We start from the raw sequence: 23,856 nt of genomic DNA, 5'->3' as shown, positions 1-23,856 counted from the left end.
ACGTACATCGAAGATTGAAAGCTGATTTGGTTGAGAATATATGGCAAAAATTCGGAACCAATTAAGATTACAATTAATCGTTTTTGTAATGTGTTTTAAATATGCTTTTATGTATTGTTTGTTTACAATCTTATGAAATATATTCATTTTCAAGTTTTTATAAATATATAATATTTAAAATATTAAACAAAATTATTATTATAATAATTTCCAAAATAATAAATTTAAATTAAAGACCACATTTTTAGATACTACCAATGGACAATAAAAATAGAAAGTTTCTTAAGAAGTTTGTTAACTTCAAATTTTATTCACCTTTAGTCAAATTAATGTTTTTAGCAACTTTCCTTAAATGCAACCAATGGTGATGCTCTTAGAATTTAGAAGGCTAAAAGAGATCACTAAGCATATGAAAAAAGAGGTCATTTTGTGTCTCTATGAAATGAAAGGTAACGTGGCCTATGTAAAAAGAGCCAAGTCTCGTGTTGGTTTTTCTAATCAAAAACTTACACCTCTCGTATGGAATTCTTTTAATTTTTTCATCATATTTTTTTTTGCTCTCTCTCTCTCTCTTGTAACAAACATCAAACAATTTGTCAAGGTTTTTTGCAAAAGATGCATACGCCCAAACCCACCTTTGACTCTGTTTCTCATTTTCAGTTTATTACATACAATTTTATATCCAGAAGCATTGCCTTCATGAAACCTTTGTAATGACATTTGAGTATGTTGGCATGGATATGAAGGTTGAAGGTTGATTTCATCTCTATGTACACAATTCCAGCTTTGAGATTCTTCCACATTCCACCCAACACAGCAACCTGCAGTAACAAAAACGACCCGTTCTAAGTTTAGCATCAAAAAGAAAAAGAAAAATAGTTAGAAACATCATGCATGTGCATTAAGAAGTATAATACCGAGCTTTTCATCTTGTGAGAATAGTGCTCTGCTTGACGTAGCCAGGGTAAATGAGATCACTCAGATAAAACTCTACCTGTTGAAAACAGACAACATGATTCAAATAAAGCAAACACACACTAGTAGTTGAATCTAAAGAAAGGACTAAAAACTTACCTTCATCCATTCATCTACGGTAAAGGGGGGGCCAGAGATGTTTTGGTGCAGTGACAACAGACTCTTCGGGCTTCAACAACAGATTTGCCCTCTCAGTGTTTACATGAAGAGGACGAAGGATCAGAATGAGTCTTGAGAAAGCCACTTGCGAAGTCACACTCTCCAACCAATCGTCATACACAAAGAAGCGCACCATCATTGGTTTGGCGGCTTCTGATATGAGATCACTGAATTCCCCTCTCTTAAGAAAAGCCGGAAACAGGAGGAGTTCACTTGCCTTTATCCCAATGTTTGGGAAATCCACCAAGCGAGTCTCAAAAAGATTTAGCATTTTTTTGGGAATGATAATTTGTTTTGGTCGTTCTTCGAAAGTAAGAGACTGCACAAGTGAATAAACCTCTTCAACAGTTTTCAATTTTGCTAGCTGCTTTAGACAATTGAACAAATAACGCACAGCCTCGCCAATTGGCTAATCAATTCAACAAGCTGATCATATATTATTGGCTTTAACACGGCTTTTTTTTACTGGGTAAATAAAATTAGTGAATGTTTTTGTGTTACTGTTATTTCTTATTTATAGTTGCATAAATATTTTTGTAAAGAAATTAATGTTTTCCAAATTCCAAATTGGTTCTTACTAATCACTTATTCTTTATCATCGATACCCACATCACATGTCTATTAATCTATAGGGTATTTATTTCAAATTTTAAATATAAAAACTTTTTTCCATTATCCACTATTATTCTAACTTTTGTAAGAACATAGTATATGTTTAATTTTCTTTCCCAACAATCCAAACAATCTTTCGTGCACCCCCAGATGATTTAAGTACACAGATCTTGTTTTACTGATTTTTTATTTTAATTATAGTATTACATGACATTTTTTATTTTACATATAGTATTACATGACATATTGTTCTATTTTCATTGGTTAAACTAATATGTGGTGAATAGGGAGGTAAGTATTGTTCTTATTTGAATAAATTTGATCCTTTTAATCATATTTGACTCTTTTTTTTTTCTTGATTGACATAAGTTTTTTTCTTTTTTTTTTTTTTATCTTTAATCAAAATTCATATAAGTTCATTATTCTTCCTCAAATTTGTTATTATATCCTAACACGTAAAACTTTGAGGAATTTAATTTTTGTAATTCTATTTGAAAAAATATACTTTTCATTATATTTCTTTTTTTTAATCGACAAATAAAAATATTTTGATTTTTCCCCTTTTTAATTATTCTTTTAAGATTAGATAAATTTGAAATTTTCCACAACATAATTTCTAAATTTAATTGGTTGAAGTTTTTTTACATATGTTTGCGCAACAAGAAACCACGAGAGCCGTAGCTAGTTACTATCTCTCTCTTTTCCGTCATGGACGGCCTACCTTGGCTTCTGCTCAACGAGATTCTCTTTAGGTTGGACCGCAGAGATATGACGATGATGCGGTGCACAAATAGATATTTCCGGCGGCATATGTCCGAGGACCCTTATTTTGAGAAGGAATACAAATCGTTTTTGCTTCCCATCCCCAATCAGAACGTCTCCTCCGGCGACTTTATGCTTCTCGGTTGCTGCTCCGGCCTTCTTCTAGTCTTCCTTGAGAAACTCTTTGTTGTAAACCCTATCACAAGGAAGTACCGACTCGTGAACTATACTTGGTCAAGTCTCTTTGCGAAGATGTTTAGCGGTGGAGAAATTATTGATCCGGAGAAACGTGTGGGGATCGGGTTTACGGTCGATGAGGTCGATCCAAACACGCTGAGGTTCAAAATCGTCTGCTTAATCGAGGAAAAGGAGGAGGAGGCAAAAACGATGTATCAATTCGAGGTTAGTCTAGGAGATTCGTATTGGGTACTACCGAAAACGACAATTACTTGCCACTCAAGCGAGCTGGTGAAGGGTATGAGACCTATTTACTTGGACCAAGTTCTTTACTGGTTAAGAAACGACGGAAGCATCGTAGCGTTCAACACCGTGACTGAGGAAGCACACCTGCTCCAAGCTGAATTTCCAAACTCTAAAGCATTGTTCTGCTCCGCGCCAGGGCTAACTCTGTTAGCCGCGACAGAGGAAGTTATTTGCGTTTATGCCTTAGAGAACTCCACCAAGTGGGTACTCATTAGACTGATACCGAATAAGGTAGCGTTGGACCAAAAAAAGAGGATGATGTCGTCCATGTCGTGGAAAGTGGCTGCTTACGACGGGAAGTTTTTAGTTTTGACCGAGGCTACCAAGGACGCAATGGTGTTTCATGAGTACGACTTGAGAGCTAACAAGTGGACAATCATACAAGGGTTGAGCAATAGTAATAATGAAGATGTTTTTCAGTTTAGGCCGTCTTCGTTCGCTGTGATTGGATTAAACAACTTGATAGGAGAGCAAAATTTGCTGTTTCAAGTGCAGCCTCAAACTTCTACACTCATCAAGCGTCTATCGTCGTGTTTGAAGCATATGAATATTCCTTCTCTAAAAATGAGGTCATTCTGTGTCTATGAATGGGAAGGTAACGTGGGCTATGTAAAAAGAGCCAAGTCTCGTGTTGGTTGATTTTCTAATCACAAACTTACACCTCTCGTACTGAATTCTTTTAATTTTTTCTGCTCTCTCTCTCTCTCTCTCTCTCTCTTGTAACAAACATCAAACAATTTGTCAAGGCTTTTTGCAAAAGATACATATCATTACTCATTAGTTTTCTTCACAAAAGTGGACTAATCATGAGTTTCCAAGCAAACAAGGGTAAGAGATCAGTAAGGAAGTTGCTTACTCAAGAGACGGTCGAAAAAGGGTGCTCAGCTTCAAACTCCTCACTCTTCTCTCTCCTGTTTCAGCTAATATCATGGGACACTTTGCTGCTGCAACACTTGGCAACATCAAGAAAAAAGAAAAACATCATGCGTGCGCATGAATAGTTTCAGGCACTTGAAAAAGAGACCTTATAAATATGAAAAGAATAAAACTTGTCTAATGCTTTTAGTTACGCGTCGATAGCATTAGCAACACAGGCCTTAGAGTTGCCGTTTATATATTACTAGTAACAATGACAGCTCCAAGAGTGAAACTTCGTTTGAATGCTTGGGCTTGATTAAATGCAGCTTGACCAATACAGCTATCCATAACATATATAACAATTTTTAGCTGACAACCATCAACAACAAGGATACAAAAACGAGAGCACATGAGCACACCAATGATTCGGCTAATTGGCGCATCTCTTATGCCGGACACTGGTGTCCACAGTTATAAGATCACGCTTTGCTTTCTTGAACTTCTCAATTCCTTGTGCAGGATCTGACGTGATGCTGAAAATTGTAAAACTATGCAGAGATAAGAAACTAGAAAACAGAGTATTTGTTTATTCTCTCTATAATCTGTGTACCTTCCGTAAACTAGAACCTCATCTTCCGCAGCTTTCTTTAGCCGATTAAAAGCATTGATCTTGAAAGTATCATCAGCAGCACACACTAAAGCTGGCCTGAAGTTGAACCCCTTCTTCCCGGTGATAGCGAGCATACTTGGCACACGTTTTAATTTTGTCAACACCTAGAGTACTCATATTTCATAAGTACGTTTTGGTTTTGTCAACACCTAGAGTACTGACCTCGTTCCTAGATGATCATGACTATGCTAGGTTTGTTAAATTTGGGCTTATCTTGGACTTCTAACTAAAAACCAATTGGCAATTAGTAGATTGACCCTAACCCTTTATATATTAATTATAGTTTCTTTAAACTTCAGATGTGGGACTTGGATTGTATCCCAACAATCTCCCCTTCAAACCAAGGACCACATGTGGGATATTAACACGTCTCCTCGAGATGATAACTCCATCTCGAACCGATCTCACTTGGACCGATAATAGACCCCTTCTTGGGCCCCCATTACTTGGGTTAACAAGAGGTATGTTCATATCCACTTTTCTAGGTCCACCAGAATTTTTAACCTTGGGCTCTGATACCATGTTAAATTTGGGCTTATCTTGGGCTTCTAACTAAAAACCAATTGGCAATTAGTAGATTGACCCTAACCCTTTATATATTAATTATAGTCTCTTTAAACTTCAGATATGGGACTTGGATTGTATCCCAACAAGGTTCAGGCTTTTCCCGGATCTAGCTTACTAGAGAGATCAGCTAAGATAATCTGAAGTGGTGCGGTTCCAAGTTAGGTCAAGAAATCAAAACCACTAAGGAGATTACAAGAAGCAACCTGGTAGATTAGATTTCCTTCAAGCAACTCTTTAGCATTCACCACATCCTTGTTGCTTGTTTCACGCATCTTTTCATAAGGACAGGCCTAGCTGACCTCTCAGTTCCTCCAACGCCATCCAGGAAATTAATCTCTTTAATCAGTGGTCATCAGGTTGTCCACTTTGCTTCTTAGGTGGCTCGACTCCAGCAATTCTGCTAGAGAATGTTGTTTGGAATATCACGAAACCTCCGATTGAGGGAGGAATCCTTACCCACTAAACGGTTCACAGATACATTGACCCAAATCGGGAGGATTGGGCCTGGTAAATTGTATAGCTAAACTTCCTTTTTATTTTTTTCTCTCTCTCTATATATCTCTCAAATCCCTAGTCAGACTTTTGAACATCACACAAGTGATTTTGCTTTTAAAATTCAATCACTACCAAAAAAATCAAGCGGTGCAAGTAATTTTTTGGGCTAAGCGGTGAATATTATAATTTTTTGGGCCAAGCGGTGCAAAAAACAAAAACGAATATTATAATTTTTTTGGGCCAAGCGATGCAAGTAATTTTTTGGAAAGCGGTGCAATGGATAAATTGGGCCAAGCGTGATTATTCATCAACATCTTATTATCATATAACTTTGACATTTTACATTTAAATCTTCGTTACAAAAATTATAAGTTTACAACTCATTTTATCACATAACTAATTACACATTTATTAATGATTATTTTATTTTAAAAATATATAATCATCATTAATCATAAATAATAATTTATTAATAATTTCATTTATCATAATATTTAGGAAATTCACCCAGCGATTCTTTAGAGGATTTAACATTTGTTTGTGAACAATGATTTAAGAACCGTTGATTTGATTTCTCACAGTAACATGATATTGCTTTAGACACTTGGACAAATAACGCACAACCTCATCAATTCAATAAGATGATCATATATTATTGGCTTTAACAAGGCTTTTTTACTGGACAAATAAAATTAGTGAATGTTTTTGTATTACTGTTATTTCTTATTTATAGTTGCAATAAATATTTTTTGTAAAGAAATTATTATTTTTCCAAATTCCAAATTGGTTCTTACTAATCCTATCGATTTTTTTTTTTTTAAAAACAGCACTAATTCTTTATCATCGATACACACATAAGTATCTATTAATCTATATGTTACTTATTTCAACTTTTATATATAAAGAGCTTTTTTCCATTATCCACTATTATTCTAATTTTTGTAAGAAAGTTAACTAACATATATGTTTAATTTTCTTTCACCCCTAGATGACTTAAAAGTACACAGATTTTGTTTTACTGATTTTTATTTTATTTTAATTATAGTATTATGTGACATATTTTAATATGTCTATATTTTTCTATTTTCCAATATAAATATGTTCGGCAATATATTGGCGGTATTATACACCAAATCGGCAGGATTGGCCCGGGTGTGGTTGGTATGTTTATGGGCCTTGATAAAGTGTCTTTAAAGTTGTTGTAAAAATCACATTAACTAAAATTTAAGCCGTGGTACACCACGAGACAATTATTTAATTTTATTTATAATGATGTTTGATTTTAACGGTATTTAATTTAGTAATCAAATTATATATATTTAATTTTTAGTATTTTTATATTTAAGCAATGATACAATTATTTTAAAGAATTATAATTTTATCAGGATAAAACACTAAAATTATGAAATATAACTGTTTGTATAATGTATAATTAATCAAAATAATATTTTGTATTTATTTAAAATAATACTATTATTGTATTATTTAATATATGATTATTTAATTTAACTAGATTGTTTATTTGTCAGTGTATACAATACAGTGTAATGATTGATTTTTTTTTATTATTATTATTTTGGGACACATATATAGAAAACAAATTTACTTTTAATAAAGAATTTAGGTAGAATTAATTACTTTCTATAAAAAAATGGATTTTGTCAATTTACTATATTTTACTTATTGCTTTTAGTGCAATTTTATAGAGACTAAAATTTTAAATAAGCAAAACTAAAAAGGTAGAACCCAAAATATACTTAAAAAAATATATATTAGTATATAGATACATAAATAAGAAATTAGGGCAGAGAAAAGCTAAATTTCCTCTTTTTTTTTTCTCTCTCTATATATCTCTCAAATCCCTAGTCTGACTTTAGAACATACACAAGTTTTATATCCTCTCGTCTTTTCCAAGAAGATCTTTGCTTTTAAAATTCAATCAATACCAAAAAAAAAAATACTCGGATTACAGAAGAAATCATGGTTGAAACTGGTAAAGACTTGGAATTTTTCAAGGTCTTTCTCCCCGAATTTAGTTCTCACGAACTGGTGATTCCTCCAGCATTCATCGACTTATTATTAGGGTTAGGGAAGCCATTACCTAAAGAAGCGTTCTTACTCGATGAGATCGGACAGTTGTGGCGTGTAGAGACAGAAACAGAAGACACAGACGAAAGATTCTGTGTTTGGTTCAAAAAAGGTTGGGAGAGTTTCGTAACAGATCAATCTCTTGAATTCGGAGACTTTCTTGTGTTTCGCTACGACGGCGATTCGAGATTCTCCGTTACGGTTTTCGCTCAAGACGGAATTAAAAGAGATGTTGGTGGCGTCACAACCACGGAAGGAACTAGGGTTTCTGTTGACAATGAACCGGTTGATGATACTTTTACTAAACCGGAAAGTAGGAAAGATTGTGGCAATAAGCGGAAACGGGAACACGATTCGATCAACGATAAACCGGATCAGTATGAATCAACTAGCAAAACCAAACCGGAACATCGTGAGAAGATTCAGAAAACAGTTAACCGGGCTGGAGGTAATTTACATTAATTTTTGGGTTTTTATTTTTGACTTTTTTTTTTCTTCATTCAAGTTTTCAAGTGTTTTGAATCATATATATTGTTCGGTGTAATGTAGATCCTTGTGACATATCATCGTTTCCTGAGGATGGAGCTGAAGAATCGGTTTATAAACCCAAGAATCCACATTTTCTAAGGAATATTACAAGCAGTTCATATCAGAAACTGGTGAGTTTAAAAGAACGTAACCAATTTTATAAAATCTGTCTTAATTAATGGTTTACCTAATATCAATTTCTATGTTTTGCTAGGAAATACCGACAACTTTTCTGAAATCGAATGGGATCGAATTGGAGGAAGAACTTGAGCTTTGTGATGAAGATGGAAAGAAGTGGCCTTTGAAGGTTGAGAATCACGGTAGAGGACAAAGGTTCTCGTCTGCAACATGGTTGGCTTTCTGTAAAAGCCACAAGTTGAGGAAGAACCACAAGTTTTTATTCGAGTTTATAATCCCAAGGAGTGGGAGATGCAACGAGATTCAAGTTCGTCTTGTCAGTGAGAGATTGCCTACCACTTTGACAACAAATAAATACCAAGTTCTTGCTATGTAAACCCCTTAAAAGTATACAACTCTGTGTTATGTTTGACTTCTTTAATGAATCTTTTTTGTTACTATTATATAGTTGCATCAATTTAGATTTTTGCATCAGTTAGAAAATTCCAAATTATCCCATAATTAAAACGAATTGAGTATATTTAGCAAGCTAGTGTGACTTCAAAATAGCCTAGCCTTTTTTTTTAACGGATATAGGTTTTGGTTGATGATATGATTGATCAACGGTGAATCTGTATTAATACATAACAGAACATAACATAATTTACGCTAATTCATCACTCGACTATTCCATCTTACTCTTATTTAGTAGAGAATATAAAATATGTCGTTCAAATTAATCAATAAGATTATACTATGTTAATTGTAAAAAATACAATGTCGTTTTGTCTCTGTTACGCAAGCAATGACAACAAACTAAAATACCATTTAAGGCATTAAGAAGGCACTAATTGCAAGCAAAATAGAATAATACAAAAGCTAAGACGAATGCACGTAGGAGAGCACATAGTTTTTGTCCTTTTCTTAGTTTCTTTCTTATGGTATAAATAAACTAACGAAAAGCCAAATCAGCCACCGGTTTTCACAGAACCAACGGGACCAAGGCCCAATGTAATACGATTATCTCCCCACAAAAAAAGATAAATAATAAACAACTTACAAATATCTGAATGCGAAGTCTCACCAATCCACTAAATATATATAAATACACACGAGAGTGTGTGTTGTTTACTACACAATAATACTTTCTTTGTTCCATCAACAACAAAAAACTATCGAAAAGCTTCAATGGAGTTTGTGACTTTGAAAGAAGAGGAGATAAGTTTGAAAGAGGAGCAAGTGTCCAAGCAGCTACACTTGAAATCGTCTGAAACGCAAACGCAGACGCTGAACAAAAAAGCCGTTCTTAACCGCATCCGCAACCACAAATGTATTTACAAAATCAAGAGTCTTCTCCACACCACCGCCGCTAATAACGGAGCCACCGTCGACGCTGATCTTCACTGGATTGATGGTGGCGATGTCTTCTCTTGTCCGTGAGTTTTGTCACGTGTCATGCACGTGTGTTGTTTATGTTACTCTCTCTTGTCTATTCGTGTAATCGAAATTAGTATCCAAAAATACAACTTGTTTAATTTCTAGTGCGTAGAGTTTTGATGATCACCGTTGATCTTTAGCGATTTAATTATTGCCTTATTGGGAAGCGGTGCAGTGGATAAATTGGGCCATGCGTGATTATTAATTGTTTGGGCTTCTCAAAGTCTTATTTAAAAGCCCAAATGTGGATTTCGCATTCGATTTTAGAAGCCCAAAGACCAACACAAATACTAGAAAACCAAAAAAGTCAAAAAAAAAAAAAAAAAAAACTGGAATGATACATAGTACATACTCGTCTAATCCCAAAACCAAGTTTCATGAGAATTAACCTAGCATCAAAAGAGACTAGTGTTGACACGTATAACTCCATCAACATCACTCTTCTTCGTCTTACACGACCAGGCACGACACAAACAGTAGTATACGTAGTAGCATCATAAACTTAAGTCACTGAAGGTTAGATCACAACACAGTAGAGACGAGCTCTTTGCTCTTATCAAGAAGACGAGAAGACTCCTCTCCTTTTGTAATTAGCCTTGAAGGAAGCCTGCCTTAACCTCTTAGTCTTGTCTCCAAATTCCCAATTAGGAACCTCCTCAATCATCTTCTTCTCCATCTCCAAAAGCTCCAAAGCGTTCCTCAGCTTACTCTTGTTCGTTTCTCCCTCCGTATTCCGTAATGAGTCCTTTCCAAAAAGACAATCACATATATAAAGTGTAATCCCAAATATGATAAGCAGGTCGATTGATTATGTTATATAAAGATATATCTCTGTTGACGTACCTTGAGGTTAGTAATTAGAGTGTTAAGGCTCGAGAGCTTACGGTGAGGCCATCGAGGAATACCTAACTCACGACATTTTTTCTTCAGGAGAGTTATTCCAATGTTAAGCTCCTTGGCTGCTTTAGCTATCGGCATGTAGAAGTACTGCTTCATCATTTCCCTTGACAATTTACTACTGACCATATCTTCTTTATATCGCCTCTTCACTATTATCCTCTTCTGGCTTCTTGTCTCTTTTAATGTCTTTGTGCTATCATCTTCATAACATACTTTCTCCATATTTGGATCTCCCATGCTATTAGTACTTCTTGAAATTGGTTCGACCTGATTATTGTAGTTACCATTTTCTTCATTCCACCATCCGCTCAATACATCTGCTACACAATATAAATTAATGTTATCGTCCAAGCATGCATGCATATATGTGTGTGTGTATCCATATACCTAGAGAGAAAGTACTAGAGATGGCTTCAAGATCAAGGGAAGCCAGAAACGTATGATCAGCCGCAAAGGTAGTAGAGTAAGGATGAACAATGCTATCTTGGAAAGAAAACCAACTTTGAGTTTGGAAATCCTTAAAAGGATTAATGAAATAGCTGCAAAAACTCAAAAATAAAAAAGAAAAAAAGCATCTTAGATTCGTTTAACGCAAGCAAATCATTTAATTGTTTAACCATAAGTGACTTACTTTTGGTCGATGAAAAGTGATTGATCGAGAAACGTGAATATGTCTTGTTGAATGAATGATTCAAAGTTGTTGGCCTCTGACCAGATCATAAGAGGTTTCTGATCAGCCATTTTTGATTGAAAGGGGATAGATAGATTAATGTAACGTTCTTCTGTCTTAATTAGAAGGATGAAATGAATCATGTGCTTGTACATGTATATATATAAATGAGTTTTGGAATGTACTCCATATTAAAAGTATATGCATAGATAGAGAAAGTACATGAGAAGTGGGAAATGGGTATTTCGGTCTCGGAGATGGTGAGCCGTCAAAATCAATATATGTTTACTGTAAGTTACGAGAGAGATAGTAAGTAGAAATTAATGATTAGTGTTGATTATTTTGGTTAATAGGGATAAGTCATTATAATTAATGCTAATTATATCTATTAATAATAGGCCGTAAGTTGTAAACGTTCAAAAATTTCATAGGCTTTAGGTTCCCCATCCCATCACATGCAGTGCGACCTCATGATATCTTTGCTTGTTGCCATCTTTAAAATCTTCTCTTTTTTCAAAAATAATCATGAAAATCACACTACTCTCCAAGGACGTATATTTATATACAGTATTTAATAAATATTGATATATTTGTTGTGAAAAAAAAAGTGATGTGTTACATGCAAGGTCAATACGGTAGCCGGTGGCTGGTGCGATCAATGTATGTGTGTAAATATAAACTATGCAATCTACAATATATATCAAATGGTAAATTCACAATACACTGTACTAACTAATTTCGTTAGAAGTGAATATTGCCAAGGACAATGATCTTCTCTCTTCTGGTAAGTGGTAAGTATATATAAATATATAATCTATTTTGATTAGTTACCACAACACGTTACCATGCAAAACTGGTACTCCATTATAATATCATAGCAAACGTCCATCTCTTTTAGAAATGTACTTGTGTTTTTACCGTAACCGTTTTTATTTTCCCAATGATAGATAATGTGTGCTACGCATTATTTTTCATTTTTGTCACTAAAATCATTCCCAATAATTATGAATTCAGTTTTTCAATATATCTTCCATTCATATACTTTAAACTTCATTGCTTGATGAACATAAGTTATAGCACATAAAAAAAATCTTAAAAAGTTTTTTATTAAAAAAACCAATACAATTGAAAATCAATAAATAGTAAAAACCAGAAAAATCGATCTCAATGAAAGCGTAAAGAGTAGTATTGTATATGTATAACTCTGGCTTAGATTTAGTTTTCAATGGTAAATATAACGTTTCCACCTTGCCGTGTATGATCACCGACCAAAACTATATTTCTCAGTCAACTCCTCCACCGCTTAAATCCTTCATTCCTTCTCCGTTCGTTGTACCACGTCTTGCCGATGTTCTCTCGACAAGTTTAGCCGCCGCGTCGTTGTAAGCACTCGCCGCCATCTCCGCCGTCGGAAACGCTCCAAGCCACTTCCTTGCTTTCATACTCGGGTCCCATATCTCCGCCGCCCATTTACCCGATGGCTTTTGCCTCACTCCTTTGTATTTCTTCTCCTTCCTCATCTCTCCTCGAGGCCGTTGGAACGTGCAGCCGTAGCAACCCGTGACGCCACAGAGAGGACAAGGGCCAGCGTCCGGAGGCGGAAGAGCTGCTTCGGCAACGATCAAGTTTGATGATGACGTGTGACCTACGGAATTGGATATCACTTGTCGCAGAGCAGAGACCATGATCCCATGCTCTTGATCCCTAGTCAAGTACGAAGAAGAAGGAGGTGGTAGTGATGCAACAGCGGTGACATTTTCGTTTTGATCGTTTGAGAGAACATTTTCTGAACAATCCGTTTTTGAAGAATTCATTTTTGACGGTAATCATGAAGGGCTGGCTACAAAGGATCCAAAGTGGTGTGAAGATTGAGAAAACAAACTGACCGAGTAGGGGGTTTATATATAGGCAAGGGAATGAATTGTACTTGTTACCATTTATGTCTCAAAGTTACGATGTAGGCCGAAATAAGATACTTGACGACGAAGAAAGTCATTTCCGCTCGTGTTTGTTTAAGCACCAAATGGGTCAACGTTTTATATGTAAGTTCAAAAACAAAAGGTTCATGACAATCATGTTTTACGCTCTGTGTAGTTACAGTTAATATCGTATATCTATTATGAAGAAATAAAATATACATCAAAGATACATATATACTATTTAACTTTATACAGAAGTAACAGAAACTATAAGTAATTGGGTATAGGTTAATTATAATTATATGGTAAAAATCATCGAAAAAAAAATACTAGGGAAATTGAGTTAACTGTGTATACCATGGTTGTCCACAAAATTACATATAAAAACGTTTATATGTATGCGACTGTTCAGTTTTAAATGAAATGAATCTGATTGACAAAAAAAAAAAAAGTCTCGACAATAATTATTATATTCATACCACCCTTAGATTCTAGCTAATCAATGATTCGACAAATATTTTTTTGTTTTCATTCGATTTGTATCGCTTTAGTCAGTCCGTTTTATATTCATTACACTGATTATACTATATGTTTTCACACGATCCGTTTGAGTTACAAAATTGAGTGGCAAAAACTAATTTTAAGTGCCACTACTAGACATAAAGTAGGAAGGAAAAAGCAAATGGTACTACTACATAAAGGTAGCACGTTGTTAATTCACATGTGGGTTCCATGTAGTCCACGCGGCGCGACGTTGCAACCGAAAAAAAACAAAGGGGCACACAATGGTTATAGTTTCGATTATCACAATTCATATTTCACACTTCATAAATTCACTTTTCTTTTATATTTTGTAGACTGTAACTATAATTTTCAGAATTTAACTCCGATCCACCCAAATAAAAACTCTCAGCTTATACATAGATGAACTATTTACCCGTCTTTTTTTTTTTTTTTTTTCTTAAGTTGCATGTGGATGTTGTAATTGGTCTTTCGAATTGTATATCATCAACTGACAAAAAAAGGAAAAAAAGTTACATGTCACTTTCGAATTGTATATCATCAGTTGCAAAAAAGGAAAATAAGTTAATGTCACTTTCGAGTATCGAATTGGTATACAAATTTATACCGATTTAGCTTGTACATAATATAGATCATAAGTATTTATAAGTCAACATTCCATACTTATACAGATTAGACTGATTAGTATATATATATATATATATTTTTTTTTTTGACAAACGACTGATTAGTATATGTAAGTCAACATTAAATCCATTTTTTTATACCTTTCGAGATTGAGCTGAAATTGATCAACTATAGGTTCAATCTTATATAATATGAGAAGGTTTTTCTCAACTTTTGCTAAGAAGATGACACTTGGCCTATTATCTATCTAACACCTGTACATTTTTATTGTTTAGACCTAATTAACTAAATTCATTTATACTTTGGACCTAATTCACTAAAAGCCCATAAAACAAAAAAAAAACTCTTAACATTTCCTTCTTCTCTTCTTCAATTAGATCCTCCCAATATAAACCCACCATTTATCAGTTTGTGGTTTCATCTTAGGAACAATCTGATTATAGGTTATTTTGACATTATAAAAATATGTTTCAATCTTATGTATGATTCACAGCAAGAACGGATTCTAAATTATGTAAAAAAATTATTTATGGGTTTCCACTCTTATAAATGATTCATAAGCAAGAAAGGAATCTAAATTATGTTAGATTGTAGATGTTTACGTGTTCTCAAAATTCTCTTATAAATTCATAAAATTTTGAGTCAAATTTTAATTTCTGAGTATCCATTACTGGGTTTAGTTTCTGGAGTTTAATCCTATATAATCTAATGGTGCGATGTTTTATGTAAGTAATTTGATAATTGCTTACTTATTTATTCCCTATTAGATATTACCAATTTGTTTTTCATAATATGAGAATTCAATCAGTTTTCCATAAAATAAAATTTGAGTCCCTAATTGCTCTCATTTTAAGAGATTTTTTCAGTCATGATTATTTAATTTCAGTCATTAGGTTCCTATGAAGAATTATATTATTTTTATATATTTTTCATATTTCAATAGGTATTCTCGAATAATTTTAAATATTTTTTTGCAGGTTATCATGTTTATTGTTTGCATTAAAAATGCATCAGAAAAATATAATGTGAGAATGTTTGACAAATTTACTTATTCATTAGAGTGTTTATGTATGTATTTCCTAATCTCCATGGACCGGTCCGACAATTTTGGATGACCTATGCCAATTTGTTTTTAAGAAACCATTTTCATTATAGTAAATAAAATAATAAGAATAGTAATATAAAAAATTATTTTCATAAGATAGTTTTTAAGTCCATAAACCGAAATATGTTCCTTTTGCTTGCTCACATTTTTTTGTCTTTTCAATGTTTTCATATTCATTTAAATATTTATACAAATTGGATATATCTACATGAAAAATATATGTTTTTCTTATATAAAACTTGAACTTATAAGAAAATATAATAATAACTGAACTTATAATTTTATTTTTTTCTACATAAAAGAAAACAAAACTTTTGGTCTAAAGTATACTCCAAAAAATTTGATGCCATAATGCTTGGCTTCATTTGCTTACCCTATGGGTTGGGCCTCGGTCCGGGCCTTGAACCATATTTTATATTTACTCTAGGGTTGTCGTGTTTGTTGGTTATATTAATACTACTACATCATGAAAAAATGAACTATCATGATTTAATATATTCAACATCACTACAAGAAATATGCGTATTTTTAGCACACGAAAAAACGCTATCATTTCGTTTCGATAGCGATTTGTAAATGTTGTCTTTGTCGGTGCCATCTTAGAGGGTGCACATACAATATCATTTTTTTCTTTGCTATTATTTGTCTCTCTATAATAGTGAATTATTATCGCTATATTAAGATTATTAGTAGCATTTTAAAATTACTATATTATAATTAACAGTGTATAAAGTAGACTAAAACTTCTTCTTATAAGACGATACATATGAGTCTCTCTATTGTAAATTTAGTTTGTGATGTTACTATCATATGCTTAAAAAATCATGTTGTTAAGATTGTGATGTCTTTTTATATCATAGCATGATATGAGTTGCATTTTTCTATATTAATTAATTTGACTTCTATAGTTGTGACTTGTGAGTAATATATGCTAATTGTATATTGGTATCATTTTTTAGGAACCTTAGTATCAAATAGCTTTAGATTAACCATCTTAAAAATAAAAGATCAACAAATATTCTCATAACATTTTCCACTTTCACATATAATATTTTACTTCCTAAGACACTTTTTTATTATGATATTTGATATAATAATATTCTGCGGTTTTTCTTCTACGTAGCTACGAGAAAATAAATATTTGTTTTATTCAATTGCATTTATGATAAAGCTAAAAAGACAGATCTAAACAATCATTTCGGCGATGGAACAAAACTATTGCATTTTTATACTACACCAAAACTTAGAGTAATTTTTTATAAACTTATTTACTTAGATTCATTTTCATTATTAAAATTTCGTAAAAATATATTAATTTGTATTAGAATGTATAAAGAATAAATTATATTGAGGGATGTGATTGCATTTTTTACCTCACCAAAAATTAGCTGGTAAAATATATTTATTAAGTTCATTGTTGTTTACTTAAATTTCATATTTAGATTTTATTCATGTAAGTTATTTTCCAAAATTTTCATGTTTTTGTAGATGTCAGTGGTAATATAATTTGTGCAAACGCAAGAAAGAAAATAAAAAGATGGAGAATGCTTAATGTCTTAAAAGTCTAAAGGGAGAAAAAACCATAAACACACTACTATGTAATCAAAAATTTCTCTACATGTTGAAATACTCTAATACTACATAAAAAAGGAAAATTTAAGTAACACTAAACAAAAGAACCTAAAAAATATTGAAATGATCAGTATATTTTAAAAATTATTAAAATAACAATTGCTGAGTAAACGAATAAAAGAACTATAATATCCAAATTACTAAAATTCAAAAACAATGTAAGCTAAATCCGTGCGTAGCACGGAATCACTTCTAGTTATTCAATACGATTAGGTATAGCCGTATAGTTTCACCAAAAAAAAAAAAGGTATAGCCGTATAGGCAAAAAAGTTAATTGTTGTCTTAATGCATTCATTACAGCGCCATACACAATATAGTACGTACTGCGGGCATGTTTTTTCTTTTTTTTTTTCTGTCTTTTTGACGTCGAAGTTTTTTTTTTTTTTTTTGATTAATTAGTTTTGGAATTGGACATTCGGGTACCCACCAAATCGGATAACTCTACATAACATTTTCGAATTAGGAATGCCACTTTATGCCAAGATACTGAGATACTTTATATAAATCACGTTTTAATATCTAATGATAAACGCTTGGATTGGTATTAGGCATTGCAATCGTTATTCGATTGAGCTGAAAGTATTTGCTCACCGTCATATTTTCTAATCACCCAATTTCGTGAAAAGTTATTTTCCCAACATGTACGTCAATTATCTTATTTTATATAATAAAGTAGAGTTCATTTTTAAACGTACTAACATGTCAACTTAAAACTTGCACACATGTCCAAAAAAACATATTCAACAAAAAGTCGTCTAACTAAATTATCTATCAACACACATTTAATCAAATAAATATAATTTACACTTTAAATATAAACTAAAAAATATATATTTTTTCAATTAATCAAAAAATAAGATATTTAATCATATAGATTGAAATCAAAATTAAATATAAAACTAAAAGAAAAATTCCAATTAAACCATAAATAAAACACATTTTGTCATTAAACAAAAAATATTTTTAATTAAATCACAAATAAAACACATTCAAATTAACTCACGATTTAATATAAAAAAAATCTCCAGTTAAATCATAAATAAAACATTTTTAATCATATAAGTTTAATTCACACTTTAATATAAAGCTCAAATAAAATATATTAAACTAAACCAGAAATAAAACACATTTAATCATATACATTTAACTCACACTTTAATATTAAAACTGAAATAAAATAAATTTGCATTAACTATATTTCTCTACTCAATTTTACTAAACACATAATAAATTACAATTAACTCTCATACTTTTTTGTTTCTAAATTATAACTCTCATGACTTCTCATCCTATGAATACTTATTTTCTCATTTTCTTTCACTCTTTCTTAAATATTGTACATTTTTTGAGTTTTTTTGTTGGTTGGTTGTTATTGTTGTATGTGTTAAAAAATCCAAATTTACTACTATGAGAAAAGCTTAATTCTAAATTTTAACTTTAGATATTATATGATATGTATCTTACATTTTTCTTTTTTGAAGATATATCTATCTCTGTTGTCCCTAAAACAAACATTTTCAAAATCAACATATTACAACTTACATACAGCTATCTTAGATTTTAAAATTAAAAAGTTTTTTCTAAAGGCATCTATACTTAATTGAAGTCCTACCTTACTCTTATCTCCAAACTAAATTACCAAAAATTTCCATAAAATATAGTAATGTCTAAATCCCAACAGTTCAAGAACTGATACTCTATTAGGTGATTTAGTCACATATTTAAAATATATCTTATATAATAAAGTAGGGAACCACTCCGAAAACTTTATTTTAGAGACTGTCACGTTAGTAACTGAGAGATTACCATTTGTCTAAATATATTTTTTTTGCATTAAAGTATTTTTTTTTAAATGTTAAAGTAATAACTAAATCAAAAACAAGTTAAGTAAATAAATGAAAGTTTAAAAGATTAAAAACAACATTATGAGTTTTTTAGTAATAATAATATGATTCAACTTTTAACAGAAAATGATCATATTTCAATTTTTAAATGTATTAAATTATTAATTAGTTTTAGAATGAATGTAAAACGAGGATTCTACTTAAAAATAAAATAAAGACAGCTAAAAGAACTACTTAAATTTTTACTTAAATAACTATTATAATATCACATAACCAACATATTGTTCACTATAACAAAAACATCACCAAAATAAAAACGATCCAAAAAAATCCAGCATCTGTAACAAAATTAAATATTACCAATGGATGTTATTTTCTAAGCATTGTACTAAAAATCAAGCTCAATGCCAACACAGGTACACACCCACCTCATTCTCAAAATCAAAACACCGACAAGAAAACAACATCAAATACACAATCCCATATTCCAACAATCCACATTTCAGAAACATAATTGAATTTTATATTACCTTTCATGAATAATTTGATAGATTTCATACATGCATCTATCCTATCATTTGGACTAGCCAACCCACAACCACTCAACATCTTTTTTGAAAGCAAATACCAAAATCTAAATGCAACAAGAACACTTGATGGGGAAGCTGTAATATAAGACCTATAAATAACACAAAGGCAACCCACTCCTTTATTATATAAGATATAATTTAGAAAAAGGGTTTTTTTAAATTGTCCATAATTTAGAAAAAGAAAAACTGATCATTTAAAATTAACTATATAGTTAATCAATACAAATAAAACAATTCCAAAACCCTAATGACTTTTAACCAAAAAAACAAAGTTTCTAGATAGAAATAGATTTTGTTGGTATGATCTTCAAATTGTAAAGTCTCTCGAACAAAATAACAAAAAAAAAATTAAGTCTTAATAACTTTTAACCAAAAAAACAAATTAATATAACAAACGCACTGAGATTCAACCTAGTTTATATATACAAGAGAAGAGAGATGAAAATGCTCTAGGTTAATGTAATTAGAGAAAGTATCTTAGTCTACGCAATCAAATAATGAGAAGAAAATGAGGACGGAATCTGCAGATAACCTCGTGAATCTCTAACAAAACTTGGTTTATATGGAAAGAAAGTAAAGTGATTTTGGATAAGAAACTAAACTTGCTTTGAGACGACAAAGGAAGTGAGAAAGATACAAAACAAAAATTCTTTCAGGAAAAAAAAAAGAAAGTAAAGTGATTTTGGTCGTCTAAATTGTAAAGATGAATGTAAAAACAAAATAACAAACTTTTATTTCACGGATGATAAAATACATAGGGGATAGAGGTACATAACATATCATCAACCAATCCTCTCGGATGGTCAACGTTACAAAGTACAATAGAAAGGTATGACATATTGATCATAATAATTATTAAACACACAAATATTGATCATATTATCCAGACCCTCACTCTTGAACAACAAACATCGATAATAACGATTAACCGCGATGATATTATCCAGAACCGTTGATCTTTTGGAGAACGTGAATTCCGGCCATAAGGATCATTTCTTTCTGCCTAGCCACAGTATCACCAACCTCCTTGATTTTCTCGGTTAGTGTCGTTACTTTTTCCCTGATGGAGTAGATGGCTAGTTGCGTGTCCACTTCATCTCCTTCATTCTCAATAGCCTCATCTACATCTTTCATAAGAGACGTGATCTTTTTTTCTAGCTGGAGGACTAATACAACTATGATTTCCAGCGAGTCTTGGTTGGTTTCGATACCAGTCTCCACCGGTGCTAAATTTTCATGCTCTTTCTTCAGAGCTTCCGCCTGTTTCTTCAGAGCATCCATCTTGTTGTTCAAGTAAGTGTGGACGCCTACCCATCCAACCGCAATCAAAGATAATGATACAGCCCCTGAAATGCCCCAAAACTTACCCGCGCCTGTTGCAATAAGAGCTATTGATCCGACGGAAACAAGGAAAAACACAGAGCCGAATATCACATTCGAGATTAAACTCCATTTTTTTGCATTAGCATATTCATGACCAAGCTCTTTTATTTCCTCATCAAGCTTTTTTTTAGCCTCACTCACTCTTTGCAGAAGGATTATCTGCTGCTGTTGGATCAGTTGCAACCTGAACGTAGTCATGATCGCTTGGAGTTGAATACATCTTCCCATGGCTTTAAAGTTGTTTAGCTCCTTTAAGGTGTTTTCATACCTCTTCTTTTTTCCACCAGCACCCTTTCCTCCTGCCGACTCTTTGTCAAACTGTGCCACGGCCTCTACAATGTAATGTTCGCCAATTTCTGCTGTCTTCACGCAAGTCAATACATCATCCAAACTCTCGTAAGTCTTCTTGGTGTTTTCAAAATAGGCCGTGACCAAAGATTTTAGAGCTTTGCTCTCCCACACTTTGTCTTCGCTTTCCAATATGAATTTTGCCACATCTTGGCTAACTTCGAGTAGGTGTTTGGAGACTTCCATGTGTATTTCGTGTTGGGACATAAACTTAGTCCCATTCTCGGCTCCAGTAGTGAGTGAGTCTATCACTTTGATGGTTCGCTGCTGAAGCGATAAATCAAAGGATTTGAGATGTGGGTGGTCTTGACATGCCGATTTATAAGCACTTATGTGTTCTGAGCATTTCGACATCATATCTTCCGATAATGCCATCGTTGATATTACTGAAAGGAAAAAAGAATATCAAGAAAAGGTTGAGCGATTTAGCACATAGTTTTTTGCATACACTGAATTTCCCAAATCAGTGATTTCGAAACAATTTTTTTGTTTACTAGTCACGTATACCATCAGGGGCGGAGCTATATAAGAGTGAATGGGTTCAGTTGAACACCATAAACTTTCATATTTTAAACATTTTTATAATACCAATTTGGAAAAATGTTTGTCAGTTACTTGAAGTATACCCCAACACATAGTCACACATACAAACAATATAAATGTCTTCTTAACTACGTCAACTATTGTCATCACATAAGGACATCCATAAACAAACATAGGTTATGTGTACAACACCATAAACATTCTACTCCGGTGGTTGGTTCGCCGGAATCCGGCATTGACCAGTATTGACCGATATTGACCAGTTTTAACCGGCGTTGACCAGAAAAAAAATCAAAAAAAAATATTCTTTTTTTTCATGTATTTTTGATAAATAAAAAAAAGATAAATGATTTGTATAATTTACTAAAACAAAATATAACAACAAAAATTTATACAACAAAATTTTATGTGTAGTAGATCTTTTCATAAAATTATAACAAATATATACCTTTTCCTTTTAACAATCATTTTTTGTTTTGAATTTTCAAAGGTAGGGATTTTAAATATATCTTTTTTTTTTTGCTTATTTATAAGATTATGTCATTTGAAATATATCCAAGGAATTGCCAACTATTTCTTTGATTTTACAAGACCAACCTTTGATTTTACAAGACCAACCTTTGATTTTACAAAATCAACTTTTATTTTTTAAGTATTTTCTAGATATATGTCTTTCATTTAAATAAATACAATTTTCATTATATTCTTCCTTTCTTCTTCTTATTAAAAATAAAGAAATAGTTGGCAATGTCTTGTATATATTTCAAATGATATAATCTTATAAATAAGTAAATATATATATATATATATATATATATTTATAATCCCCAACTTTGAAAATACAAAATAAAAAATGATTTTTGAAAAAAAAAAGGGTATATATTTGTTATAGTTTTATGAAAAAATCTACTACATATAAAATTTTGGTGGTATAGTTTTATTATATTATTTTTGTATATTTTCTGTATTAACAAAATTAGTTACTAGATATACCACAATTTTTTTGTCATATAATTTTTACTTTTTTTTGGTATATAATTTTTACTTTTTTGTTATATAAGATTTTATTTTGTATAACTTTTTGTTGTTATATTTTGTTTTTGTAATTATACAAATCATTTATCTTTTTATTTATTTATCAAAAATACATGAAAAAATAATTTTATAAGGAAAAAAGAAAAAAATATTTTTTTTGAATTTTTTTTTTCTGGTCAACGCCGGTCAACACTGGTCAACATCGGTTAAAACTGGTCAATATCGGTCAATACTGGTCAACGCCGGATTCCAGCGAACCAACCACCGGAGTAGAATGTTTATGGTGTTGTACACATAACCTATGTTTGTTTATGGATGTCCTTATGTGATGACAATAGTTGACGTAGTTAAGAAAACATTTATATTGTTTGTATGTGTGGCTATGTGTTGGGGTATACCTCAAGTAGCTGACAAACATTTTTCCTACCAATTTTGAATAATAAGTTACAGTTATGTAGTATAATATATATATATATATATATATATATATATTTTTGTGTGCATAGTAATATTATATTAAGCACATAAAACGATACAGTTACTTGTAAAAAACTCATGGACAAAAAGAAATTATTATAACAAATATTTATATAGTTTTATGTATAAAAAATTTGGTTAAATTTGTTTTATTATAAATATGAATATATATATATATATATATATAATAAATATGAGCAAAATCTAATTACACATAAAAGCAAGGTTGTAAAAACAGAACTAAATTGAAAGAAGACAAAAATTACCAGAAGTTGGATCAGAATACTGGCGGATATCCATCTCAACCTTCTTTGACATTGTAGGTTTGAACTTTGAAGTTTGAATGATTTTTTTAGCTTAAGTGATCTACAAGTATTTATAGGAGAAAACATGCAGGAGGAACTCGTGTTTGGTTAGTTACAACTATAAATCTCAACAAACAAATGTTATATATCCCCAAAATCAATAGTCATTATTCATTAAATGTGCGCCGAAAAAGTTAGTTTCTTA

The 23,856-nt window shown here is 31.8% G+C and overlaps 6 protein-coding genes, 1 long non-coding RNA gene and 1 pseudogene across 7 annotated transcripts; 3 read left to right on the top strand and 5 right to left on the bottom strand.

Annotated features, from left to right (window-relative positions):
• Nucleotides 1-462: 462 nt before the first annotated feature.
• LOC104745162 (uncharacterized) lies at nt 463-1,544 on the bottom strand. Its single transcript, XR_760708.3, has 3 exons — nt 1,075-1,544; nt 918-994; nt 463-821 (listed from the first exon to the last, which is right to left on the bottom strand). It is a non-coding gene; the product is annotated as an uncharacterized LOC104745162 (long non-coding RNA).
• Nucleotides 1,545-2,454: 910 nt separating this feature from the next.
• On the top strand, nt 2,455-3,630 carry LOC104757592 (putative F-box protein At1g20795). The gene has a single exon (XM_010480346.1). It carries the CDS (start codon nt 2,455-2,457, stop codon nt 3,628-3,630), a length of 1,176 nt encoding a protein of 391 aa, XP_010478648.1.
• Nucleotides 3,631-4,002: 372 nt separating this feature from the next.
• LOC104745152 (signal recognition particle subunit SRP54 3-like) lies at nt 4,003-4,636 on the bottom strand (annotated as a pseudogene).
• Nucleotides 4,637-7,429: 2,793 nt separating this feature from the next.
• LOC104757584 (putative B3 domain-containing protein At5g66980) lies at nt 7,430-8,775 on the top strand. Its single transcript, XM_010480333.3, has 3 exons — nt 7,430-8,117; nt 8,219-8,328; nt 8,412-8,775. The coding sequence occupies exons 1-3, from the start codon at nt 7,562-7,564 to the stop codon at nt 8,709-8,711; spliced, it is 966 nt and encodes a 321-aa protein (XP_010478635.1). The 5' UTR covers nt 7,430-7,561; the 3' UTR covers nt 8,712-8,775.
• A 627-nt stretch (nt 8,776-9,402) lies between these two features.
• Nucleotides 9,403-9,855, top strand: LOC109127589 (uncharacterized). The gene has a single exon (XM_019232535.2). The coding sequence runs from the start codon at nt 9,503-9,505 to the stop codon at nt 9,752-9,754; it is 252 nt and encodes an 83-aa protein (XP_019088080.1). The 5' UTR covers nt 9,403-9,502; the 3' UTR covers nt 9,755-9,855.
• Nucleotides 9,448-11,392, bottom strand: LOC104745143 (protein RKD3-like). The gene is made up of 4 exons (XM_010466324.3): nt 11,283-11,392; nt 11,039-11,199; nt 10,595-10,968; nt 9,448-10,496 (listed from the first exon to the last, which is right to left on the bottom strand). Exons 1-4 carry the CDS (start codon nt 11,390-11,392, stop codon nt 10,308-10,310), a joined length of 834 nt encoding a protein of 277 aa, XP_010464626.2. The 3' UTR covers nt 9,448-10,307.
• Nucleotides 11,393-12,535: 1,143 nt separating this feature from the next.
• Nucleotides 12,536-13,154, bottom strand: LOC104757573 (ethylene-responsive transcription factor ERF122-like). Its single transcript, XM_087478633.1, has one exon. The coding sequence runs from the start codon at nt 13,133-13,135 to the stop codon at nt 12,605-12,607; it is 531 nt and encodes a 176-aa protein (XP_087334759.1). The 5' UTR covers nt 13,136-13,154; the 3' UTR covers nt 12,536-12,604.
• Nucleotides 13,155-20,270: 7,116 nt separating this feature from the next.
• On the bottom strand, nt 20,271-23,767 carry LOC104745133 (UPF0496 protein At3g28270-like). The gene is made up of 2 exons (XM_010466312.2): nt 23,613-23,767; nt 20,271-21,677 (listed from the first exon to the last, which is right to left on the bottom strand). Exons 1-2 carry the CDS (start codon nt 23,662-23,664, stop codon nt 20,500-20,502), a joined length of 1,230 nt encoding a protein of 409 aa, XP_010464614.1. The 5' UTR covers nt 23,665-23,767; the 3' UTR covers nt 20,271-20,499.
• Between the last annotated feature and the right edge of the window lie 89 nt (nt 23,768-23,856).

Source organism: Camelina sativa, chromosome 2 (assembly GCF_030686135.1).
Source record: "Camelina sativa cultivar CO46 ecotype springtype chromosome 2, ASM3068613v1".
In the NCBI taxonomy this organism is placed as follows: domain Eukaryota; kingdom Viridiplantae; phylum Streptophyta; class Magnoliopsida; order Brassicales; family Brassicaceae; genus Camelina; species Camelina sativa.
This window is presented reverse-complemented; position numbering and strand designations above follow the sequence as displayed.

Bases quoted from the DNA above. Each gene is read 5' to 3' on its own strand.
- LOC104757592 (XM_010480346.1), top strand. From the start codon at position 2,455: ATGGACGGCCTACCTTGGCTTCTGCTCAACGAGATTCTCTTTAGGTTG.
- LOC104757584 (XM_010480333.3), top strand. From the start codon at position 7,562: ATGGTTGAAACTGGTAAAGACTTGGAATTTTTCAAGGTCTTTCTCCCC. The intron at 8,118-8,218 runs GTAATTTACATT...GGTGTAATGTAG, and splicing joins AACAGTTAACCGGGCTGGAG to ATCCTTGTGACATATCATCG. The intron at 8,329-8,411 runs GTGAGTTTAAAA...ATGTTTTGCTAG, and splicing joins GCAGTTCATATCAGAAACTG to GAAATACCGACAACTTTTCT.
- LOC109127589 (XM_019232535.2), top strand. From the start codon at position 9,503: ATGGAGTTTGTGACTTTGAAAGAAGAGGAGATAAGTTTGAAAGAGGAG.
- LOC104745143 (XM_010466324.3), bottom strand. From the start codon at position 11,392: ATGGCTGATCAGAAACCTCTTATGATCTGGTCAGAGGCCAACAACTTT. The intron at 10,969-11,038 runs GTATATGGATAC...ATTGTGTAGCAG, and splicing joins CTCTAGTACTTTCTCTCTAG to ATGTATTGAGCGGATGGTGG. The intron at 10,497-10,594 runs GTACGTCAACAG...CTTTTTGGAAAG, and splicing joins CTCTAATTACTAACCTCAAG to GACTCATTACGGAATACGGA.
- LOC104757573 (XM_087478633.1), bottom strand. From the start codon at position 13,135: ATGAATTCTTCAAAAACGGATTGTTCAGAAAATGTTCTCTCAAACGAT.
- LOC104745133 (XM_010466312.2), bottom strand. From the start codon at position 23,664: ATGTCAAAGAAGGTTGAGATGGATATCCGCCAGTATTCTGATCCAACT. The intron at 21,678-23,612 runs GTAATTTTTGTC...TTTTCCTTTCAG, and splicing joins GTATTCTGATCCAACTTCTG to TAATATCAACGATGGCATTA.